The sequence below is a fragment of the Tympanuchus pallidicinctus genome, unplaced genomic scaffold, assembly GCF_026119805.1.
Source record: "Tympanuchus pallidicinctus isolate F22 unplaced genomic scaffold, pur_lepc_1.0 scaffold22, whole genome shotgun sequence".
Taxonomy (NCBI): domain Eukaryota; kingdom Metazoa; phylum Chordata; class Aves; order Galliformes; family Phasianidae; genus Tympanuchus; species Tympanuchus pallidicinctus.
The window spans coordinates 2,580,630-2,604,357 of record NW_026294739.1 but is presented as its reverse complement, the minus strand read 5'-3'; the positions used below and the strand labels follow the sequence as shown (position 1 = coordinate 2,604,357).

General features: G+C 38.7%; 1 protein-coding gene across 7 annotated transcripts in view; it reads right to left on the bottom strand.

Annotated features, from left to right (window-relative positions):
• STAG1 (stromal antigen 1) overlaps positions 1 to 23,728 on the bottom strand; it is a 160,820-nt gene that overhangs the window by 36,792 nt on the left and 100,300 nt on the right. For all 7 annotated transcript variants that reach the window (XM_052687270.1, XM_052687274.1, XM_052687275.1 and 4 more), the window contains 9 exons: positions 17,355 to 17,453; positions 14,463 to 14,542; positions 11,536 to 11,643; positions 9,252 to 9,366; positions 5,659 to 5,776; positions 4,486 to 4,589; positions 1,798 to 1,890; positions 1,586 to 1,675; positions 1,205 to 1,408 (listed from right to left, as the gene is read on the bottom strand). In XM_052687270.1, coding sequence (XP_052543230.1) covers positions 1,205 to 1,408; positions 1,586 to 1,675; positions 1,798 to 1,890; positions 4,486 to 4,589; positions 5,659 to 5,776; positions 9,252 to 9,366; positions 11,536 to 11,643; positions 14,463 to 14,542; positions 17,355 to 17,453 — 1,011 coding nt within the window. The remainder of the gene's footprint in view (positions 1 to 1,204; positions 1,409 to 1,585; positions 1,676 to 1,797; positions 1,891 to 4,485; positions 4,590 to 5,658; positions 5,777 to 9,251; positions 9,367 to 11,535; positions 11,644 to 14,462; positions 14,543 to 17,354; positions 17,454 to 23,728) is intronic.

The window sequence follows — 23,728 nt, the reverse complement described above, 5'->3', positions numbered from 1 at the left end:
GTAAATCCACTTAGAGCTATTCTTCTCCATTTTGTTTTGATCAATCAATTGCTTTCCAGCTATAGGCCAACAATTAAATCATCTCCCAGCTTTTAGATGCAAGTGCCAGTCAATGTTTCTCATGATCAACCCAGTGGGAAGCCATAAAACATTGTACTTGTTTGAATACAAGCATACAAATTTGCAAATAAATAAATCTCTCTGAAATGAGGAAATAAACTTAACTAACATCAACTATTCTGAAATGAATCATTCGGTAGAGAATAACACACAGGCCAAAGATTTTTTCTCTCTCGATTACTCTCATTTTTGTCTTCACATCTTTCTCAGTGTCGTACATACATTTTTATTTTTATTTGCTCTGCAAATAAAAATTTACTGTTTTGATTTACTCTTTAATGATCAGCCAGTATGCACGTGCCGTATGACTTAAAGACAGAAAAAGATTTGGTTTATTTAATACACAGCTCTAAAACAGAGCCTGTAGCTTAACTTTCTATAAAAGTACATCCCAAGTAAGTGCATCTGCCACGACGCACGATTTATGAAGTGCAGAAGTGCAGACCCTAAGTTGCTTTTAAAAATCAAGAGAATTACAACAAATTAAGTGGTGCTACACAAAGTTAAATTTACATAAAACAAGAAAAAATAAATAAGATTTTGGTCCTTATTCAATGCATTCTGTCTTGTGCATCATATCTTGTAAGCAAATCCCAGGTACCTCCAGGTTTCAGTTTTGTATCTTTAATGCCTTCTTTCCAGAGCTGTTTCAATATGCCATGATAAATATTTGACTAAACCCTCTCTTCCATTCAAGACATGATCCAATTTTCATTCTGTGGTCAGCATATCCATCTGGGACTACTGGAATTACCCCAAGCACTAATGTAAATGCACTTTTCTTTGCATTTTTTCCTCAGCTTTCATCAAATTCATTTCACGTGTGAATTGTTTAAATCATACACTAAATTTTCAGAATGAAGCAGGATTGTCCCAGAGTCTTGGTTTTATTTTTACAGCACCAGACTTAATGCTTGTCATGGGGATTTTCTACATGGAGAAAGGGTTCCAAATAACTATGACAGAATTGCTGCTGCATTCCCTCTTCACATGGATAATTTCATGACTTAGTAATAATGTTTTTCTGCAGTCTATCATAGTTTGTTTTAGGTAGTCTAACTGAATTCATTTTAAGGAAACAAACCTCCTGCAGCAGATCCTCCACAGAATGGTTGAATCGATCCACAAATTCATCAATAAGTTGGCTGTGTGCTATGTCAACTCTGTTCTGGATTGTATATTCTTCACTACAGAGTATGCTGTAGGTTTTGCTGCAGGCTTCAAGAACATCCGATTCCACATGCTTTTCCACAACAAACTTTATTTGTTTCAGTAAGGCATCCAGATGCTGTAGAACAGAAAAGAAGTTCAGCTCTTACCTCGTCAAACAATAAATCTCAAAAAAAAAAAAAGTCAAATACAGCAGGTTATATTATAATATGCCAAATGAAGGCACTGTACTGTACAACAACAGCGACCAGACACTTGAAAGCAGCCAGCATTGTTGCTCAGTGTACTACTATACCTTTTCCATTCTGCCAGTGCTATAGATTTCCAGATCAAAATACTGAGGGATTTGCAGGAGATTTGCAACCTTCTCTGCATCAGCGGAATACTGGAACATCATTGAAACAAAACAAAACAGTGAAATAAAAAATGAACATCTACACCACAGAAGGAAAGTTTAAAGTCAGTTGTAAATACCAGTGAGCAATTTATTTTTGTAGAAAAATATACCTTTGATAGCAACATAGGAAGTGCAATAATGAAATGCTCAGTCAATTTATTTCTGTCGTCTATCTGCGTTTTCCTTTCTTTTGCTGTCAAGACCTGCAAGCGATCAAAGATAACTACAGTAAATACAGTATCTGCATAAAACATTCATTAATTTCTCTGAAGTTGATATTTCCCAGAAAAACTCATGCAAGTACATTTTTAATAAATCAAAAGAGGAAGGAAAGACATTCAAAAACATTTGGACTGCAGAGCGATTAAATGGGAGGATCACACATCCTAAGAAACCATAATTGAAAAGGAAAATATCATCCAGCATCATGCTGCTGTTACACATCAACATGGTTTTAGAACTGAACTTTAAATATAACCCAAGGCAGTGGAAGTTTTGCTATTGTTTCCAAATAAGCTGAGCTCTAGCTTTCACACATTAAATACTGTGTTAATGAAAGACCTCAGGGTGAACTGAATTATAATTCAGAAACCAAAATCAAACCACACTGTAACAGTGATTCTCATTAGCAGTTTAACGGCCTCATCTCTAAACTGGAATGCAATTCTCAGTGAGAACACGCATCCAAGCTCACAGAATTCATTTACAAATTTCAGTGACATTTACACTGAGGCTACAAATACTATCATAGCAAAACCACTTTAATGAACATATAGATAATAATCATCATAGCTTCATAAAAGCTTAGAACTGGCCTCTTGGCTTCAGAAAAGAAGAGTGGTCGTGAAGAATACTTTTGAAAAGAAGTAATAAAATATTTACATTATCTAAAGACTTACATTTATCCAAGCTGCCAAACTGCTCAATAAGGGTTACAAGCCAAAGACAAAGTGAAAACTATTTCACAAGTGTGTGAGTGCATGATTAAAAATCCCATTTCAGTTCAGAAAATATGCTAATGAGCTCATGAGAACACAACAAACCTCTGCTGACAAGCCAAAGGAAACTTGCAGTTACCATCTCAAAACTCATGATCTAAGTGGAAAGTAGGGAAAGCTAAATGTCATACCTGCACCTCTCTCTATGTGAGAAGGAACAGCTGGAAACAAAACATGCTTAGATGACAGGCAGCCTACTGGCTAAGCATCCAAAACAGCCATGGAAATGAAGGGGAACACCTAAAGATTTGTCACCAGGGTAGGAAACCACTCCCACAGTGCATAGCAGATAGATGGACACACACACCAACAACTGCAGCTCCTGCACAAACTCACAGAGCAGCACCACCCATGCCAGCAAAAGCATTGCCTTCTGATGAGCTAGAAGCAAATGCAGCTAGCAACTAGATTTCACCTGTAACAACCCAGTCATATTCTGATGACCTAATATTGCTATTCAGCAGTGCTATTAATTAAGCTGGATCCCTAGGGATGATCTTGATGCTTCTTTGACCATCCTTCAGAAAGTGAAGGGTTTTTTTTTTTTTACCTTTGTAAAACTATAGACAGCAAAAATCTAGGAGTAATCATTTTGCTGAATTTAAGTCAACTAAAATGTAGATCTGAGAGAGAAAATTACGGACAGCTTACAGTACCATTATTTACTGCTCAGACAGAATACAAATGTGAAAGCGTCCTCAAATTTAAAGATTAGTTGCCTTCTGTAATGGCTTAATGCTTTTACTAATGCAGCAAATGTTTACATACACATGTACATTTGAGTAAGTGCTTTTGTAGACTGCCCTCTCATCTCTGAGATGTTTTAATAAATCAGGAATTTCTTAGAATATTCTTTATAAAGCAAGGTACAAAAAACGTTGAAATCGATGGCTTCCTGGAAATTCTCTGGGATGCAGTTTTAGGACACAAAGCTCATCTACTTCCAGTACATAAAAATTAAGAAGCTAAGTAACTGTCTTTAGTTTAGCAGTAAGGTGTCCTTAGTGTGTCTCTAGATTTCATCTAAAATATCTCTTTCTTTATTAGTTATGACTATTTGGAAGAAAACATAACAGAAGTACCAAATGTTCACGTGGTTTATTTCATTATAGTCTAACTTAAGTAAGAGGAGGACTAAGAAAATCAGACAAATATGTTTGTGAAGCTGAAAGTGAATGCTGTATTTATGGAGAACAAAAATTAAAGCCTATTCATCACCTTGTAACTTATGCTGAAATGCTTACAAGAGCATACGTAGCCTTAGGAATGGAACTCAACTGATGGAGAGCCCCATCAGTCATTGTATAATAAATAAAAAAGGTATCTAGATAGGAATACAAACATTATTTCAGATTTAAAAAATGTCTGGGCACTCAAGGAAAAAGGTCAAAGTGAATGGATATATAAATTCCCAGAAGTATTCAAGCTGGAAGGAACCTTGCAAAGTGCCAGTCCTACCCCTCCTGCTCAGAGCAGAGAGCTCCATTCATCAAAAGAAAACTCAAATTAAAAAAAAAAAAAAAAAGACATTTTCATAAACAGAATATAGAATCATACAGTGGTTTTGGTTGGAAGGGATCTTTATGATCATTTAATTCCAACCCCACTGCTATTGGCAGGGACATCTCCCACTACACCAGTTTGTTCGTATTTATTACTTTTCCTTAAAAGTGTGCATACAATAAACTGATCATAAAAATTTCACTTAGAAGTGTCAAAATATGGTTTTATAGAAAAAGTATTTCATGTTAATACATTAACACAAATAGTACTGAGCTACCCATTAATGGTCCTACTTACTCTTTTGCCAGTGCCTCTGCCAACTGGAGGGTGTGCTTCAGCAGCCTGTCTGATTGTACACACCATCAGCTCAATCAAAGCACTCTCCTGACGGTCAGACATGGCTATGAAGAAAAATGAACAACAAAGATCAGCACTGATGATTCTGAAAGAAATCTTAAAGACGACAAATGTGTGAACGCAGTTGTAAAACACAGGAGAAACAACAAGAGAGACCATCTCATTTGGTTCAGTTTATGAAACCAAGGCTTGCTTGCTCACTCTCAGCAACCTCAAGTTGAATATGGCAGAACTGAAGTTAAGTCCAGAGAAAGGCAGTCTGGAAAAATGGTGAAGGGGATTATTAACAAAGATCTACAAAATCCTGAGTGGCATGGAGAACATTTATAAAATACTCTCACCATCACACAGAATTAAGTACTTTTGATCACATCTCAAAGGCCACACCTGACTAGACTATACAGAAACCTAAATGAACCAAAGTGCCAGCTCCTTTCCTAAGGAAATCACCATATTCATAAAAGGTACACAAGTGTAACAGGGAAATACCAGAAGTTGAGATGAAACACAGAGATGACTGGAGCACTGTGCAAGGAAGCAGAGAGAGAACACTTATTTCTGACACCTTAACTGCTGTGAAGGTTTATAGAGAAGACTCCTGAAATATTATAAAGATCTTTAATGACATTATCATTAGGAAATCTTTGCCACCCATCTCCTTGGCTACCTGACAAAGGAGATACAGAATTAATGGTGAAAAAATTCACTCAATTAATTTTCTTTTAATAATTCAAGAGGGTTTAAAATTGTCTGCAAATCTCCATTTTAATACCACCTGAAGTTTTTGTTTACTCAAAACTGTGTTAGTTACTTAATTTACTTAAATGTTCACGTATACACTAGTCAGTTAAATGCTCAAACAAGAATCTTAGCCTTTAATATAAAGCAAAAACACTACAGCAGATTTCATGAGTTGAAAAATGCAATATAAAACTTCTCCTTTTGAAGCAGGATGCATTAGAAGTGGATTAAAATCTAAGTTGCACTTTCTCAAATATGCTTTTGAAACAAATCACAACATAAGCACTTCTATCTGCCACAGTGAAACACCTTTTTAAGTCATAACAAGCAATAAAGTGCAATATCAGTACAGTAGAGAGGTTAAACAAATACCTTCCTCTCCTTGGACTGGCTCCTCCAAGAGCAATTCTGTCATGCATTCCCAATCTTTCAGCAGTTCTTGAGAGCTCTCCCACAAACTGTCCACCAAATAGGCTGCATGTTCATGCAACTACAAAATCAGAAGCACTGGTCAGTACAGCGTTCAGGTACGAGCAGTTGTTCCTCAGCTGTCACAGTCACTATGGCATGGACAATGTCCATGGGCACGTATTTGTAAATGAGTGGGAAAGAAAATTCAGTTTTAAACTAGCTCTGGAAGGCTTTCTTTCACCTGAATGATACAACTGCATGGCAGTGGGGATATGCCTTATTGGAAAATGGATAACAACAAATGGAGCTTGTCTTTCATTAAGCAGCTTGGTTGTGAAAAATCTCTGAATTCTGATCTAGAAGACAAATTTCCATTTTCTCACATTCCTACTGTGCTATGAGAAGAGATGGTGAGACAATACTAGGAGGAGGTTCTAATACATTCTTTCTGAACAGGCATTTATTTTTCAGTGCAGAACATGGATATGGAAATATTTTTCACTTTAATATAACATTCAGTATTACAATGAGTGGGACAAACAATAACAGAATGGAAATGTGTGCACTGGTGTTCATATTACAACTAACTGCTGAAGTAGGAATACACAATCATAGAATGAAATCACCAAGGTTGGAAAAGACCTCCAAGATCATCTAGTCCAACCATCCACCTACCAGCAGTATTTCCCACTAAACCGTGTTCTCTAGCACCACATCTACAGGTTTTTTGAACGTGTCCATGGGCAGTGACTCCACCACCTCCCTGGGCAGCCTGTACCAGCCCCACTGCTCTCTCAGAGAAGAATATTTCCTAACATTCTACCTGAATCTTCTCTGGCACAACTTGAGGCCATTCCCTCTAGTCCTATTGAATTACAAGGGAGAAGAGGCCAACCCCACCTCACTACAACCTCCTCTCAGGGAGTTCTAGAGAGAGTGATACGGTCTCCCCTGAGCCTCCTCTTCTCCACCCTGACCCCCCTCACAGCTCTGTTGCCCAGGGCCTCAATGTCTCTCTTGCAGTAAGGGGCTCAAAACAGAACACAGTACTCAAGGTGTGGCCTTCAGCAGTGCGAGTACAGGGGAGGATCACTTCCCTGTGCTTGCTGGCTGTAATATTTCTTATACAAGCCAGAATGCTACTCGTGTCCTCGGCCACCTGTGCACACTGCTGGCTCACGTCTGGCTGAGCGGTGACCAACACCCCCAGGTCATGTCTTCCACAAAGTCTTCAAACCCATCTGCCCCAACCCAAAGTGCAGGACCCAGCTCTCAGTCTTGCTGAACAAGGCTGGTTTAACCACACAGTTCAACAATACATCGATAATTGTGACAGAACAATTACAAGTTTAGGAATATGGTAAATCCAAAATAAGACACTTTTCTGTTAGCATTACATTCACTTAAATTTTGAAATAAGCTCTACAATGGCTAATCCTCATCTCTCAGAAATAAGCAGTGGAAATCCTAATGAACTCAGGGGATATAGAATTAATGTTAACTTATGTTTAATTGCAAAAAATGGTTCTGTATGAATAGCCACAACTGTTCTTAACTGAGAAAGCAATCCACAGACTTCCACTTATTTATAAATCAATCTGTAGCCACCATCAATAATTAACAAGCGTAACATGCAAAGCTGATTAGTTTGCCAGACATGGGAATGGCTGCTGAGTTGAAGAATGTCTAAGAGCTTATGGAAGGTGGTGCCAATACATCTTCGTACTTTTCTTTACATCACAGAACCTTCTGGTCCTTCTTACAGCATTACCTTTACAGGCTTCTGAATGCACCCTCTCAGACTGCAGTGCTTAAATCTTCTCATTCTGTGCTGATGGAAACTTTCAGATTGCTAACTCTACTAAAATTGGAGTCAGAATATTCTAATTTGTTGGTAACAACTTCCTCAAAAATAGCAATAGCAAAAGCTAGCCCTGACACCTAAGCGGTCTCAGCAAGCAGCATATGGCTTATGTGGGAGAGTGCTCTGTTGATCATGACTTTGGGAAGGAAGCTGGGTTTCTTCTCTCCTCAGAAGAATGGAGAAGATAATTCTAGGTAACTCCCCACCACACACACTCAGATTTAAGGCATGAAGAACACTGAGTATGATAATTCAGCACAGCTGCTCTATCAACAGATACAGCTTCTAGTGAGGAACAGGATACGCATTAATAGCAACCCTGACATCAAAGTCTGAAAGGACTTATTTGTCCAAAGGAGGCAAATAAGCCCATTTGCTTATATTGCATCTGCAGAACAAACATTGCTCCCCCTCCGACAGGTAATCTTGTTGGACATGCTGCCTTTCTCATCACCATGCTCATCTCATCATGGGCATGTCTAATGCCTGTGGCTATATGACCATCTCACCTAATGACTTTCACTGAGTGATTACACATCAGCTAGCAAAACCTCATCATTTCTCCACGATCAGCTTGGGATTTTCACTAGAAAACAGAATGATCTATCACAATCTATTTCTTGAAAAAGCTATAGGATTCAGCTGTAGAATACATTTAGATAGCAGATTGGAGGTCTGCACAGGTAGCAATGTTCCGTCCAGTCCTGTTGGCTTGTAAGGGGTTTTAAACAATGTTAATATTAACACTATACCTAAATGTTATCTTTCTTTCAGCATCTGATTGTTTCTTTTCATCCTCACAGTCAAGTCTCTTGTTCAAACCCTAATAACAATTCAAATACCTGGTTTGAATCAAGTACCTTTCCTTCTGCTTTTTATACAAAATGTACATTCTGTTGAGAAGCATTTGTCATTCCTTTCTTTCAGTCTTCCTTTGCCATCTATTAATTACTGAATCAAATGTATCATCTTTAAACCTTTCTTCCACAGTATCTTCAGATTATCCTGTACCTGTCAGTTCATCTTTTCCAGTTTTCTTCCATTCAAATGCTATTCCTCACCTAAATTACTGTTAGCACTTCTAGCTGAATGCTTTGCATATATCTGACCTCTACAGACTGCGGGCACAATCCAATCCTGAATGGGTTCATCAAACACTAAGTTATTGTACATATACCTACATTGTCCACGCTCGGCTGTTCTCAAGATGCAGCTATAGAGAGCCCTGAGCAACCTCATCCAATCTCATACTTGTCTCCACTTTGACCTAAATTGCCCCTCAGATCTTTTCCATTCCAAATTACTCTATAACTCTAATTATAAATTTTGTTCCTTTCTGGTTTAAATAATTTCACTTTACAAAGAATAAACTCCAGAAGTACAATCTTCAGTCAACTGATCTGAAACAACCCCAGCCAAACAAACATTTCTATGTTGCAATGACACCTAGAAGCGACTGCATTACCAGCAGTGCAGTAGTGACTATTTGGAGACATGCAAGAGCATAATAAAACATGGAAAAGATTTTAGATTGAATTGCTTGACTGATAGTGAGATGGGGGACAGTGCAAAGAGCATAAGGTATTTCAGAGATTAGTAAACAACAAACAACTTATTAATATGTTGATATGCCACTACTGAAATTCCAGTTTTTATTAAATGTGTAAATATTAAAAATATATATTTTTACCTCACTTTCAAGAAAGAAAAGAACCAACATTCTAATGAGGTTTCCATTTGGACTATTTCGTCCTCTCCTCTTTGCTAGAGCCTCTTCAGCTTGGGGATCATGTCTGCTGAACAGTCTAAAAACAAGCAAAAGGAGCTAACATGTTTATCAACACAAATCTCATTTACTCCATAACACGAACATTCATTCTTGATATAGCAGATTGGTTCATAAAGCACACTGAAAGTATGCTAAGCTACTTTTTTCAACAGAAAGAGGGCATGACCAGGCTAAAGGGGTGAATTTGTCTTCTGAATCTTCAAGTTCTTAGGCCTGGAGAAATTTCATACAGGAAAGAGCTCTCCAGAACATATTTATATAGAAGAATTTTGCACAGCTTTACGTATTTGCATAATTGATGTAATTATTAAGCTATCAAATCCTACAGCACTGGTAGCATTTACTCCAGTAGTGCTTTAAGAACTAAGGCTGAATCTTCACTGCTACATTGACCACAGGATGTGGTATAAGCAAACTTGACAAACTTCAAGTATCAGTAGCAGCATAAGTGATAAAGCAAGCTAACTGACAAGTTTCTTGGTTCTCTTTAAAATGTGCATTATACATTCTGCAGTGAGCTGCAAAGTACTGTCAACACTCCCATTTCATAGCTTACAGGGATCTCAGATATGCCTACGTTTCAGTTACACTGACTGTTTTACTTTGTGAAGTTTGAAAACTGCACCTTGCTCTTACTGCGTCCACAAAGCACATCCTAAACATGAAAAAATATCCTGATTTTGCTCCTAGAATTCAATCAAAAGAGAAGGAGTTGCACGACAACTCTGTATTTTAATTGAAGACATCACGCTCTCTTGTCTCTACCAGGTAAGAGACAAGCATCTCAACAGGTGCTGAAATATCTTACACATTCACCTCAAGGCCAACTCAGTGATTTTCCACATTATTTGCTTTCATTTGCTAACTACAAAGAGAAACCGTTGACTAGCTTACACTCAGAAAGCAGCATTAAAATGTATAATCAGGTTAAATCCCACCCCAAATGCTTTAAGTAGAGACTCTAAGTCATTTAAAATGGAACACCAGCTCTTAGATGTTAGAAGAAACCAAGAGAAATAAGATATTTTTTCCTCAAGGCTATTTCCTTTGAGACATATCAATAGAACACAGCATACTATTCCATTGTAAAGAAAAGTAAGGATGAAGTTTTGTCTTCACACTAACATACAGATATGCCTTCAGACAAAGTCATTTACCCTCTAGGCATTTTACAGAACTATTTTTCACATATTAGTTTATAAAGGAATCTCAGTATGCAGTTTTAAAAACAAAGCAATACAAGAAACAGTGACCATTTTCTTGTAAAACACTATGTGGGACATTAAATGTAATTGAATTTTGGAAATTCATTCCCTGAAACAAACATCTCTTCACAGAGATGGAATTCCAGTAATCCACCAACAGGAGCTTACACTTACAATGTGGATTCCTGAATCACAAATAAACCACTGTGAATAAATGAACACCAGTAAAGGAAAACAGATATTTTTTAATTCACCATCTTCTGCCACAGCAAGAAAAATTACAAAAGCCGGATTTTGGTAGAAATACTCTGTAAGTGTATTAAAGAATGTAGGGAGAAAGAAAATCACTGCTGAAAGACTCGAGTGCAAACACCAACATCAGAAAGTTAATGGCTCTGGTGTGGCAATGTCCTGCTCACAGTCACCAGCAGTATGATTCACTCCATGGAAACAGTGGCTCATTTCCTTTGGCACAGTGGTTATAGGAAAGATGGAATAAAGGTGTAACATGTTTTTACAGGATGTCAGTGAGTTTAGAAATAATTTTATTAGTCATTAATACACAGAAACCTTTCAAGTTCATGATTTTGAGATAAACTGGTTTAGAATTCTGTAAAAATAATGACTGCACTGACCAGGTGGAGTGTCAGGGCTGGACAGGTCCTATACTATCATGACAGTAATCCAAGTAAGAACTGCAGGATTTAAAATTATTTTTAATACAGAGAGATACGTGAAGCATTTAGGCTGTGAGGAGTTAGTATGGTTACCTGGACGTTAGAGCAAGATAAAGGGAAATCCAGTTTCCTCAAGTTTTTAGGTTTTCATTTTAAACACGAGCGTAAGTCTGCGTTTCAAATTAAACACCTGACTTGCTAATATTGGTGTATTTTGGCCAACTGCTTGTTTTCCTTTTGACACTACCACTACCAGGGAGCAGTTCACAATCTGGGCTTCTTCCATGTTAATGGATAACTTACTTTTTATGAAGGAATTCTCCAGCTGCCACTGCAACAGGCCGGTGTGCCGAATACACTAAGTGATAAACATTCTCACAGTCTTCATTTGACAGAGCTTCTTCACTTCCACTGAAACAGGCAAAAAGCAACACTGAACTGAAACAGATGTTTGGTTTTAATCCCCTTACCTCCCATAACTTACTTTTGACAGCTACAAGACTGTTTCCTTTGTACAAAATCCTAGGCAGAGGAACTGACTTCAAAGATCTTTGTTTGATTTTAAATACAGAAACATTTAAAGGCCTTGTAAGACTGAAAATCTATCTGATGTTCTTCTCTCAGTTGTATCAGCATACACAGTAATTAATGTAAAAAAATTCATCACTGCTTACAAGTCTTGCCAACTTAATTATCATCACACTAACTACAGTATACATGCTGCAGGATACCAAACACTTATTATTATTCCCAATTCCTGCTCAGAGGGCCAGGCCAGGCAGTAAAACTGCCTCCAGTATAGGAGAAGTTGCAGAAATTCACTGGACAAAGGCAGCAGAAAATTAAATCAGATTAGATCATGGAGTGGGGGACACAAGCAGCACGGACAACGTACCAATAAAATCAACACGTCATCACTTCAAGATTGAATCATGATGTGGGTTTAGAACTACAATAATGCTGATAAAATAAAATGTCCATCACTCTTACAGCAGTTACTGTGCTCACTATATGCACTCATTTTCAATATCAAGGAAAAGAATCTGATCATATCATACTGTGCTGGATTAAAAAATGATTAAGAGTTTATTTTCTGTAATTATTTGTTAACAATAACAAGTCAGCTTTTACTCTTTGTGGGTAAACAACATAGCTGGAGCTTCATAGAATCACAGAACGGCTTGGGTTGCAAAGGAGCACAGCGATCATCTACTTCCAGCCCCCTGCTGTGTGCAGGTCGCCAACCAGCAGCCCAGGCTGCCCAGAGCCACATCCAGCCTGGCCTTGAATGCCTGCAGGGATCCACAGCCTCCTTGGGCAACCTGTGCCAGTGCCTCACCACCCTCTGGCTGAAAAACTTCCTCCTAATATCCAACCTAAACCTCCCTGTCTCAGTTTAACACCATTCCCTCTTGTCCTATCACTAACCACCCTCACAAACAGCCGTTCCCCCTCCTGTTCATACACTCCCTTCAAGCACTGGAAGGCCACCAGGAGGTCTCCCGCAGCCTTCTCTTCTCCAAGCTCAACAAGCCCAGTTCCCTCAGCCTTTCCTCACACAGAGCTGCTCCAGCCCTCTGCTCATCTCAGTGCCTCCTCTGGCCCCGCTCCCACAGCTCCACGTCCTTCCTGTGCTGGGGGCCCCAGGCCTGGACGCAGCGCTGCAGATGGGGCCTCACAAGAGCTGAGCAGAGGGGGACGATCACCTCCCTCCCCTGCTGGCCGCCCCTTTTTAATGCAGCCCAGAACTCTGCTGGCCTCCTGGGCTGCAAGTGCAAATTTCTGCAACTTCTGAACTTCAGACAGATTCTGAATGCACGTTTTTATGAAACGGAGGAACATTTTCACTTTTCAGCACTATTCCTGAAAAATGTGATAGGTAATGGAACTGTAAGTATATTCTATCAATGGTATCACTGACACTGCATATAGGAGTAGTATTACTTCTCTCCCAGTTTAGTCAGCATTCATCAGAAAAACATGTCCATGACAGGACTCTAAATGCCTCATTTGCTGGTTTTTTTTTTTTTTGTTTTTTTTTTTTTTTGTTTGTTTGTTTACTATTATTTTTAAGTTATTATTCCCCATCATAATTGTTCGTAACATCTTTTTCAGAGCTCCTACCTGCCAGAATACTGCCCTGTGCTGTTTGATGTGACCCATATCCTTCAGCTCCTAAATGCATCAGCTATGTTTTAATCACACAACCAAAGAGAAAACAGGGCAGGAAAAAGAGTGAACTGAACACATTTTGCTTTAAAAATCTTACTGTATTCCCAAACAATCCTAATAACAAAGGAGAAAGATATGTTCTACATCTTGTTTGTGATCATATCTGTAGTAATTGCTTTAAAAACATAAAAGATTATCCTTAAATCAAATATTACAATATCTGCAAAGCAGTGCTACCCATAGGTAAAGAAAAAAATCAAGCCTACAGTTTTCTTTTTTTACCACGAAGAAATGCTAGTCTAATCTTTCATCCAAACTGTGCATGCCCAAAAGAACCTTCAAAGTGGGGTGAATGAGTATAAAATATGATGCAGGAATTCTATACATGCTTGTAGCACATTTCAGTGAGCTTAGGAAAAGTTCCTGCTGTAATCAGCTTGCCCTTAGAGACATACTGTTTCAAGCAGTGTAGGCAAGGGATGATTACACACAGAATGGAACTTTGTATCAGGGATGCCACTGTACCTGTATAAGGAAAAGCCAGGACCTGGAAGCACGTATCCTGCATGGCCAAATGTTTTAAACTGCAGATCGCCAGCATTTCCTCTCCATAATCCCAATCAGGGTATTAAAGATAGCATCTCCTCTCTGTCAGCTTATTTGCTAGATGACTCTCTGTTCAGCTATGCTGGATAATCAAATCTCCTAGCACAAGACCTTTTTTAGTTACTACTGAAGTTATCTCTGCAGATACAACCATGTCTTTTGGGAAAGACAATCATTTTGCCCCTGGCAAACAATATAAATATCCACTGGCATTTTTCCTCAACAGTAAACGCACCAAAACAAATAATCTCAATAAATCACCTATTTTATTTCCAGGAGATCAAGTATTTTATTTTAGCTTCTTTACTATAATACTACATATTCAGTTCAACTTATTAGTAAATGTAAAGTAATATAGTGAATTCATAGCACAGGTGAAGAAATAAAGTTAACTACATATTATGGGCTTAGGTAACTTTCAGAGGGAAAACACTTATTTTAAAAATACTCACTGAAGTATTAGTGTGACTAATCGAATGGCTTCCACAGCAACGTCGTACTCCTTATCAAGTGTCATTGATACAATGCGGTCCTGGAAACGAACATTATTGCAGGGATGAAACAAAAGCACACAAATCGCTATCAGATTTAGAAGTCCACAGGCATAAATGCTCCTGAGGAGAAAGATCTTCCAACAGGAAACGTGAAAATCCTTTCATGTCGTTCAGTCATCAAATGTACATCTTAGACAGCTGTGCACCATGTGCAAAATGGAACAACAGGGTCGTACACATGAATGGAACAAATTACTGAAGAAAACAGTCCTTACCCTTCTGTGCTTTCCAAGAAACAAGTAAGCAAACTTTGAAACTGGAATGGAAGAGAACTAACTGCACACAGAGAGCCAGAACACAGGGATAAAACTCCTTTTCTGTCGCTAAAGAAGGCCTGGGAGAAAAGGGCCCTTCTTGCCTGCCTAGAGAGCAAAAGGTACTCCCTGATCCTGGGTCTTGGAAACGGACTGATGTGACAATATTTCCTTATCCAAAAAGACCACTCACTCAATTTTGCCAACAACATCAGGCCAAGAATCAACATCATGGACATGATATTTCTTATTTTATTGCCAGAATCTCTCTGCGATGGAACCCGTCAGACAGATACTACAGCCTTTGAAAATGAGACCCTAGCACCTAATGTCGCTGGAAGATGAAATTTCAGAGGTTTAGCAAGTTACAAAACCCAGCTGTTCAATCTCCTCCAACAGAAATTTTCCACGCAGCGGAATGGGTCACATCTGCATTTATAACCTGAAATATTAATTTACACTGTGAAGATCTCTTTGCATTATGTATTATCACCGCGAACAAGATAGGCTGAAGAGTAGATCTACCTCCTGGGGACATGGGGACAGCATTCTGCAAAGTCAGGGATGGGGGGCAGCAGTTAAGCTGCTGCAGCTAAATCTGATGCCAACTTTGTCACTGACTGTAAAAGAATTAACCCGTATCTTTTCTATGTAGAAATTAATGTTTGCATCAGACAGGACTTCTTGGTAGAAAACAGAAGTGTCTTTGATGGATGAATGGATGAACATGGACAAAGCTGGTTTTGTTTTCTATGTGGACAAAACTTACTTTCGAGCTTATCAACTATGCCTAGCAACACAGAAATGCCATAAGGAATATGTATCTACCCCCCATCTGAAAAGTGCCATCATTACATCACTCCCACAGACATCTACAATGTGCTACAATATTAACAACCCAATGCAAGTAATTCTGGAACAAATTAACTTATGCCAGGAGATCTCAAGAGAGATTCCTATTGATGGCTTGAATGGATTGAGCTGAATCTCAGCTGAATGTGCAGCTTGATTCAGTTTTAATGAGGAAATACACATAAGCAGCCATGGGACTGAGAACAGCATTTAGCATTTTTCTGGAGAGCTATCTAGCATTCCTGGTCGTCCTGAGATCTTAAGCAAACAAGATTTATACAGGCATTACAAAATTAGTCAGAGGCCTGCAGCTTCTACTGTCTGTTACTCAGGTAAGTCATCTGTGAGAGGAAATTGTCTTCAGTGCAACAGACATAGAAACCAATTTTATAAATTACAAGAACACAAGCACTGAAGTGAACACAGAAAATGACGTATTTCATCTTTCCCCTGGAAGTCATACCTAGCTCATTCCTGATGGATGTTTATTTAACTTGCCCTTAGAAGCCTCAAATGAAGGAGATTCCATCGCTTCCCAAGTAGTCTGCTGTTACACAACTATCAGTTTGGACAAAAAGCCTTTCTTAAAATCCAAGACTTAACTAAGTATTTTCTTCTCCATCTCTCAAGTCAATGTGGCAAAAGGCAGATTACCATTGTATTTATCAGGTGTTTATGTAGAATAAAGATATGGCTAATTTTCTCTATTTTGTGCTTTTCTAGTTTCAAGTGGAGGATTTAACTATAACTGCAATGACAAACAACCAGTGAAGCAGTATATAATCAACAGAGAGAAGTTTTTCAGTCTGCTGCACAGTACTTATTTATGAGTATTTCAGCATCCACTTCTTTCCTAAAGAGGATTTCTCACCAGCATTATAATCATGATTTAAACAAAACTAAATTCCATTGGTCGTTTCTTAACCACAGTTTTCTGTTCTTCAAAACGCAAAAGTGATGGCAAAAGGTGCCTGCTGACATGATGAGTGCTCCAAAGCTTTCTTCTCACAGCATCCAAGCAGAAGCAGCGACGGCATTCCTAACTCATCTCTCCAGATAATTCACTTGTGCAGTAAAGCAGTTATGCAAAAAAGTGAACTAACGTCCACGTTCTCATTAAGATATTAAGCAAAAACCCAGCGTGTTTGTGCTAGTTTAAATGAAAAAAGAAAAAATGAAAAGGGGGAAAAAAAAAAAAGGAAATATTCCTCCAGTACTGATCTCCTATGCAGGCTATTCGTGGCAAGCTAATTGTCTAAAAATGCAATGCAAACTCCCATTACAGAGGTTCTATTTAGCTCAGCAATGTATCGTGGTGCAGATCAAATTTCCTCCAAACACAAGCACAAATAGAGCAAAAAAAGCTGTCGTAGCGACTGCTTTTTTAGTTTGTTACTTTCACGTTTATTGTAGGTGCACAAATACTTGAAATTCAACAAATCTAAAATTAAATTAGCACAAGCAGATTAAATAACAGCAATGAATAAAGAGCAATAATACATACAGATAAATAATCACCTTGGCCAAGCCAGACAATTCATAAAAGATAAACACTGTGAAATTAATTTGTCTTAATCTCAGCAGTCAGGAACAGTTTGGCATATGTATGTCAAGACCACAACACAATGAGAAAGATCACATGCTTATTTCAAGTACTCCTCCCAGAAATTGTACTTCCTCTTACCTTGAATCTATTAGTGAACAGCTCCAGTTTTGGAAATAACTCTCTGTTGGTATACAGACTTTGGAGAGCTTTCAAACACTTCAACCTCACTTCACCTTGCTAAATAAAACACATTAAGATTAGCTGATATAATATCCTAATCAAATCCGCATGAATACCAAGTAATATCACTCTGTAATTTGTTTAATGTTCATTTAAAATTTTATGCTGATATGTTGCCAAAGCCAAGCTGCAGTTCAGCTAAAGATCAAAAAACCACATGTGCAGCTGCCTGCAAATTTAATTTTTCTATTTGCATATACAAAGAATTTAATGTGCCCTCACTTTAACTTCTGTATCTGTTTCCCTTTCAAGTAATAGCACAGTTCAAAAAGACCCAAAAGGCTGTAAACAAATAGAAAACAAAGATATCTGATTTCAAGGTGGTTGGTGAGAAGGCAGTGCAGCAATTTATCTTTACTCTACAAACGTTTTCCTCCCAATACCTATTGTTTAAAATCAATGTACAAGAAGACAGAGCACAGTCTACATGTGGCACACAAAAACAAGTCATCTCTAAGCCATCGTGCGTCCAAACAATAGGCATAACAAACACACACCAATTTTCTTTCTCTGCAACTTTCTAAAGCCCATCACAGGCCATGCACAGGAAGGATGAATGGGCTGAGGGAGCAGGCTGCCAACACAAAGCATCCAAGCCACAGCCTGAGGAGCCACCAGCAAGGACAGCAGCTCATGTTTTGCTGTCGGAGGCATCCTGTGGGCAGCAGCTCACTCCCAGTGACAGTTTTGATAGGGATTGCTTTGATCTGGTTGGCTGTAGGCAGGAAACACAGACACTGTGCCTATGGACCACAGTTTGTCACCTATAGGAATGCTGGAGATAAAGGGAAGGGCTCGGTCCTCTGGGCACCTCCATGTTATCTGTCTAGCTGCAGACACAGCTCAGCTCATCTGTAAAGTCCTGGTAAATGAGGTGTTCTTGTCAAAAACACGTGGAGGTAGCCAAAGGGTTATTTACACAAACCTGCCTTTCGTTTCTGAGCCTATTCTGTAATCGAGTCTGTATTTAAAAAACTGCTCCTTCAAGAAGACTAACATCTGGGTGAACATTCAGAGGCAGATGTACAAATAAAAGATAAAAATCCATTTTTTTCAGTTTCCACTCATTTCATAAATTGCAACTGAAGAGGGAAAAAAGTTGAAAGGAAGATTTGCAGAAGAACTTTTCACTGAAGAACGACTGTTCTGACAAATCATCTCTATTTCTCTGAAGATTTTCTAAGCACTCGTGCTCTACTTTTCAACTTTTCAACTACTGCAGAGTTGGTCAGTGGGATGACAGATCTGTTTATATGATCTATTGCAAAATCTTTCAAGGTACAGAAAATGATTGTCTTGAAGAAAAAAGTTTATGTGGATGTCAGCAACTGATAAGCAAACACAGAGAAATGCTGCTTGTCATTCTTTATTTAATGGCACTTATTGCCACGGTACCAGAATCGGTGCTTCCTCAGATGTGAAATCCTGGCATTTTGAAAGGCCAGGATCTCTGGAGTTATCACTAATCATTAGAAGAGGATGTAAGCTTCCTACAGCCTTAGCTTACTTAGCAACAGAGGATCTGTATCAGTTTTGGCACATAATGAACATTACAGAGCAAAAGTGAGGCAGCCGGTCTAGCTACAGCTGCCCTGAAGACTGTCCTGCTTGAGAGCAGATGTCCTGATGTTCGGTGAGTGCTGGAGTCTCAAAATGCAAAGCTCTAAACTGGTCAAAGACAGAAAAAATAAGTGCCAACAGCAACACGAGTTGAGGATTGCAGTGCAGCTAGTGCATAGCCAGCACTGATGTGCCTGCTGACTTCACCAGCACCATGGACCAGGCTCTCAGAGTTTAGCTCAGACTTTACACGGAGGGTCTCTAAATGACTTAGGAGAGCAGACTAACCAAGGTAGATAGAAACTGGAACAGTGAACATTTGGTACTTGCATAGGCTGCCAGGAGACTGAAGTTGAGACATTAACAAAGGCACAATGAAGCCAGCTAATCTACTGCTGCTAACCAGAGCCAAGGAAGAAGACAAGTGACTGCAAAACTAGGGGAGCAGCAGCGGAAGAAAGAAAGATACGTGGTCCCTTTGGCTGAGAGTAAAGGCACAGGAGACACAGAGGCAGCCTCTGTAGATGACTGCCCTTCTCAGCAGGCAAACAGTGAGAAGACTTACTGTCTCTGATAACAGAAAGGTCTGTTTTTAAACTGGTGATCAAGGTTGGAATTCATCACTCTGGAGAGGAAGAAGCACAACAGCTTGCTAGTCTTGTTACAGAGGTTTTAAAAGAGTCATGGAGATCAGTGGCAGAAACCCACGATTAAGCATAAATAGGAGCAACCTGGACAAGAATGTAAGAAAGGCAAAAGTGAGGCTGTACGTACAGATGCCACACTGAAATCCAGAATGAAAGAGGGAAAATGATCCACAAACCATCAATATGCCTGACAGAAGATGTTTACTGTGTAACTATGAGAATCATTCCAAGTACAGAAAGTGAGCATTAATTCGAGATTCTAACATGCCAAATATTTTGTGGAAAAGAAACACAGCAAGAATTTCCAGCCTAGGAAGGGTGGAAACATTCATGTTCAATTAATTCCTAAGAATTAGAAAATGAAGGAAAAGGTACAAACACACTGATACTGGACAAGGACAGAAAGAATCTTACGTAACCAACTTATTTAACTCAACAACTCAAGGTCAAGCACAAGAGTGATAAATTAAAAAAAAAGAAAGCAAGCAGAAAGGCCCAAGCACAGTAGGGTTAGACAGAAAAGGCAATAAAGAAAGCATTCTGTAAATATGTTCACAGCACAACAAAGAAAAGTGACTTTGCTTTGAAGGAAATAGTCACTTTTTCTTAAGTGTGTGGGAAGTAGAAAAAGAAATAATAGAATTATATACAGAATCTTTAGCTTCTGCAAGGACAAACATTTAGTGACACACACAGCCAAGCATTCAAAAAAGCTGCTAGAGAAAGATGTGGAAAAACCAACAGTTTGGGCATTTTAGGAAATTTTTAGAGAAATATCACAGATCTATTGCACCTTATGCAGGAGAGGAGTAAGCAAGATTATTTCCCAGGTTAGCTTTCAGGCAGACTTCCTTGAATTCTGAGTTGAAGGTTATGTCAACCTAAGAAGGGAAGTATTTGCAATCACGCAGTACCTGTAAATCCCACTAAATAAAAGGAGCATTCGTTTCCCAACTACTTCTGTGTAGTAGCATCTATGCTTTACATACAGAAAAAACAAGTCTGAAAGGAAAGTCATTTCCTAAGTAAACTATGGACAAAACAGTTGCATTCTCAGCATCCTGACTGCTACCATCTTTCTTTCCTCAGTTTCATCTTCCAGAAAAACTGTTGTGTTTCCCTCCACCCCTTCAATTTCTGGGACACCTGAGCGCTGCAGAATCCTGACTTCAGTCACACTGCTGTCAGCTCTATGCTTGTCTCCTTCTCCAGTCAAACTGTAATTCTCCTTCTCTCAAAGCTGTTTAATTTAAGAAAGATAGTCAAAATATGTAAATCTAACATTACTTTTCATGAATATCTCCGCACTGGGAATTGTTAATACTTTCACTTGCAATTTGAAATTAGAACTTGAAGCAAAAACATCAAATGTTTAATAACACTGTTAAATAACAAACATTTCTCATATTTCCCCTATTCTTTTTTAAATAACCCTCGAGACGCTTCTAACAGTAAAGCAAAATTGCCCTCCTTGCTAATGAAGGGAAAAGCAATACATCTGCCCCAGTGCCAGCAGTTTGGGATACTCCACACTTCTCTGGGTGAGTCATGCTCCAGTCCACATTTTCTTTAATACATCTTTCCCAGACCCAGGGCTGTCTGAGCATCCAGAGACACAATTATGTTTTCAAAACAGTTCCATGCATCAATTCAACAGAAGCAAATTAAGACTGCACAGATAAACTCCTTTTATTAAATGATTTTTTAATGCGGCTGTATTCCAGGTTAAACTGTTTTTCAACTCATGCTACCAGATCCACAACAAGGAAAAAAGTAGTAAAAGGAGAGAACTGCAGAATTAGAAACCCCCTACAGATGCTCATTTAAAATCCAGGGAAGGCAGAGGATTAACACCACCAAAATTGTCCAAATTACAACTAAATCTTTCAGGCAACGACAATGAAAACAAGGCTACTGAGAGAGCTTGTGCTTCTGGAAAACTTGCATTTTTTAATTGTTTCCTATTCAGTTTTATTTATTTTAAAATAAGTGCTTCCCTTTGCACTTCCCTCCTCAATGTCTCCATCTCTACTCACTTTTTATCCCTTGGTATGAGTGAGCTTCAGCTACCTCTGACACTTCCATTCTACTTTCAGCCTGTCTCCTCCAATACAGTAATCATACACTATACCAATAAAAAACACTGCAGAGCATGTATACAGGGATAAAACAGTCTGATTAGCTAGTAGAAAACCCAAGCCTCTTGGGAGGACTGCAACCACAGCTACTACAAAGCAGTAGAAATGGAAGAGCAATTTGATGATGCTCCTCTGTGCTTGGTCCAGATGGAATCCTCTCCTGCTTTTTTTTTGTTGTTATTTTGTTTAAATGCAACGTTGATAATTCAGTATTTGTCTAATATGAAATGTTGTGCTAATTTGGAGACAGCTGAGGTAAAATATGTTAACGTTTCAGTCACATGCCTAGATCCTGGCCTGAGGTTAAGCTAACTGGAGGATGTGCCAGTCTACTGGACACAGCATAAGAAAACACTGGATGCAATGGATCACAGTGTGAGAAGTTGACACAAGTCAGAGCCAGCGCCGGGAGGAACGGCTAGATTTCACAGATGGTTAAAGGGAGTCGTGTGAGAAATTGCTGGGCTTCACAGACACTGGAAGGGACTGGGAGCTGTTAAGTGCAGCACTACCACTGGAAGTGCTTCTTTGAGAAAATGTGTTGCTCAGATTTGAGCATGCTCCAGAGATGCCACTGCGGATTTTAGGTGTGCAGACACAAATGTAGTGTCTGTAAGTAAAGTATGGAAACCACAGGTTTAGAGGGGAAAGCCACTGCCTGCCTGATGTCTCCAAAGCATAAAGGCTACTCTTAACTAGTACACTGCTGATCCAAGTCAAGAGGAGATGCAGATCACTGTCAGCAAAAGAATAATCAGTAGCACAACCTCTTATTCAAAAAGCATGAAGAGGGTTGAAGTCGCATCTTTAACATTAATAAGCTGTACAGAAAATCACCTTTTTAAAGGGACAAATCAACTACTTGCTATGTGAGTCATCACAACAAATTTGCAAATTTTGAATTTTTTCCAGCAGCTTTTCTATGGGAGAAAAAAAAAAAAAAAAAGAGTACTCTGAACCATGATGCCAGGATTTAATGAGCATTTCAACACTATATGTAGGTCTCATCTGTTTTTCCTGAACACCACAAGCAAACAGTTGAGAGTAAAACAACTATTTCTAGTTGTTTGAGTGAGAGTGGGAGGATGTCTAGTCCCATTTGCAGCCTGGTGTAGGAAAAAGACATTCAGCAGTTCAAAGCCCTGTTCTACTAGCATTAGGAAAGTGCTACTCTTGCAGGAATCAGGTGGTACCGTACATCAACAAGAAGCATTTTGTTCATATTTTCAGTACAAAAGAACAGCAGTTAGATAGGAAAGAACCTCCAGATCCACATATTTTTCATTTTGACCAAATCTTTCAATTTTTCTTTATTATTATTTTTTTTCCTTGAAGAATCTCTCACACAAGAAAGGCATTCCAAGATTAACTCAAGCAACCCTCTGAGCTCTTCTAAGCTGGCACAAAGAGGTAGACTTGAAAAAGTCTTGCCAGGTAAAATTGAAGAATATTCAACAAGGGTAGAGAAATGCCCTTTAAAGGTGGTTGTAGCTGTAAAAACCTAAAATAGTAAAGGGTAAGCGATTTACTAGGAATGCCACTGTTGGGTTAATTCTGGGACCCAGAGACTTCTGGGTTTCTTTTCTCTATTGGTTTATGTTAATGGAAGTGTCATCTGGAAAATCCTTTTCCATCCTGTTTCAGAAGCAAACGTTCTCAGGAATGATGTGACAAGATGACTTCAATAAGAAGAAAAGCAGAATGGAAAAAAATAATCCATTAAGACAGTCTAATTCAGAGTGAAAAATAAAAATTACACAGATGAGCATATGATTCAGGATGACTGGATTCTGGGTTAAGTGAACATATTAAAAAATGTTGGTTGAAAGACAAATGACCAACAATAAAAATGAACTACCTTTTTATAAATCAAAGATGATCTACTAAGCATGTGTTAAGCAGAGAAAGGCAGTATGCTCTGCTGTGT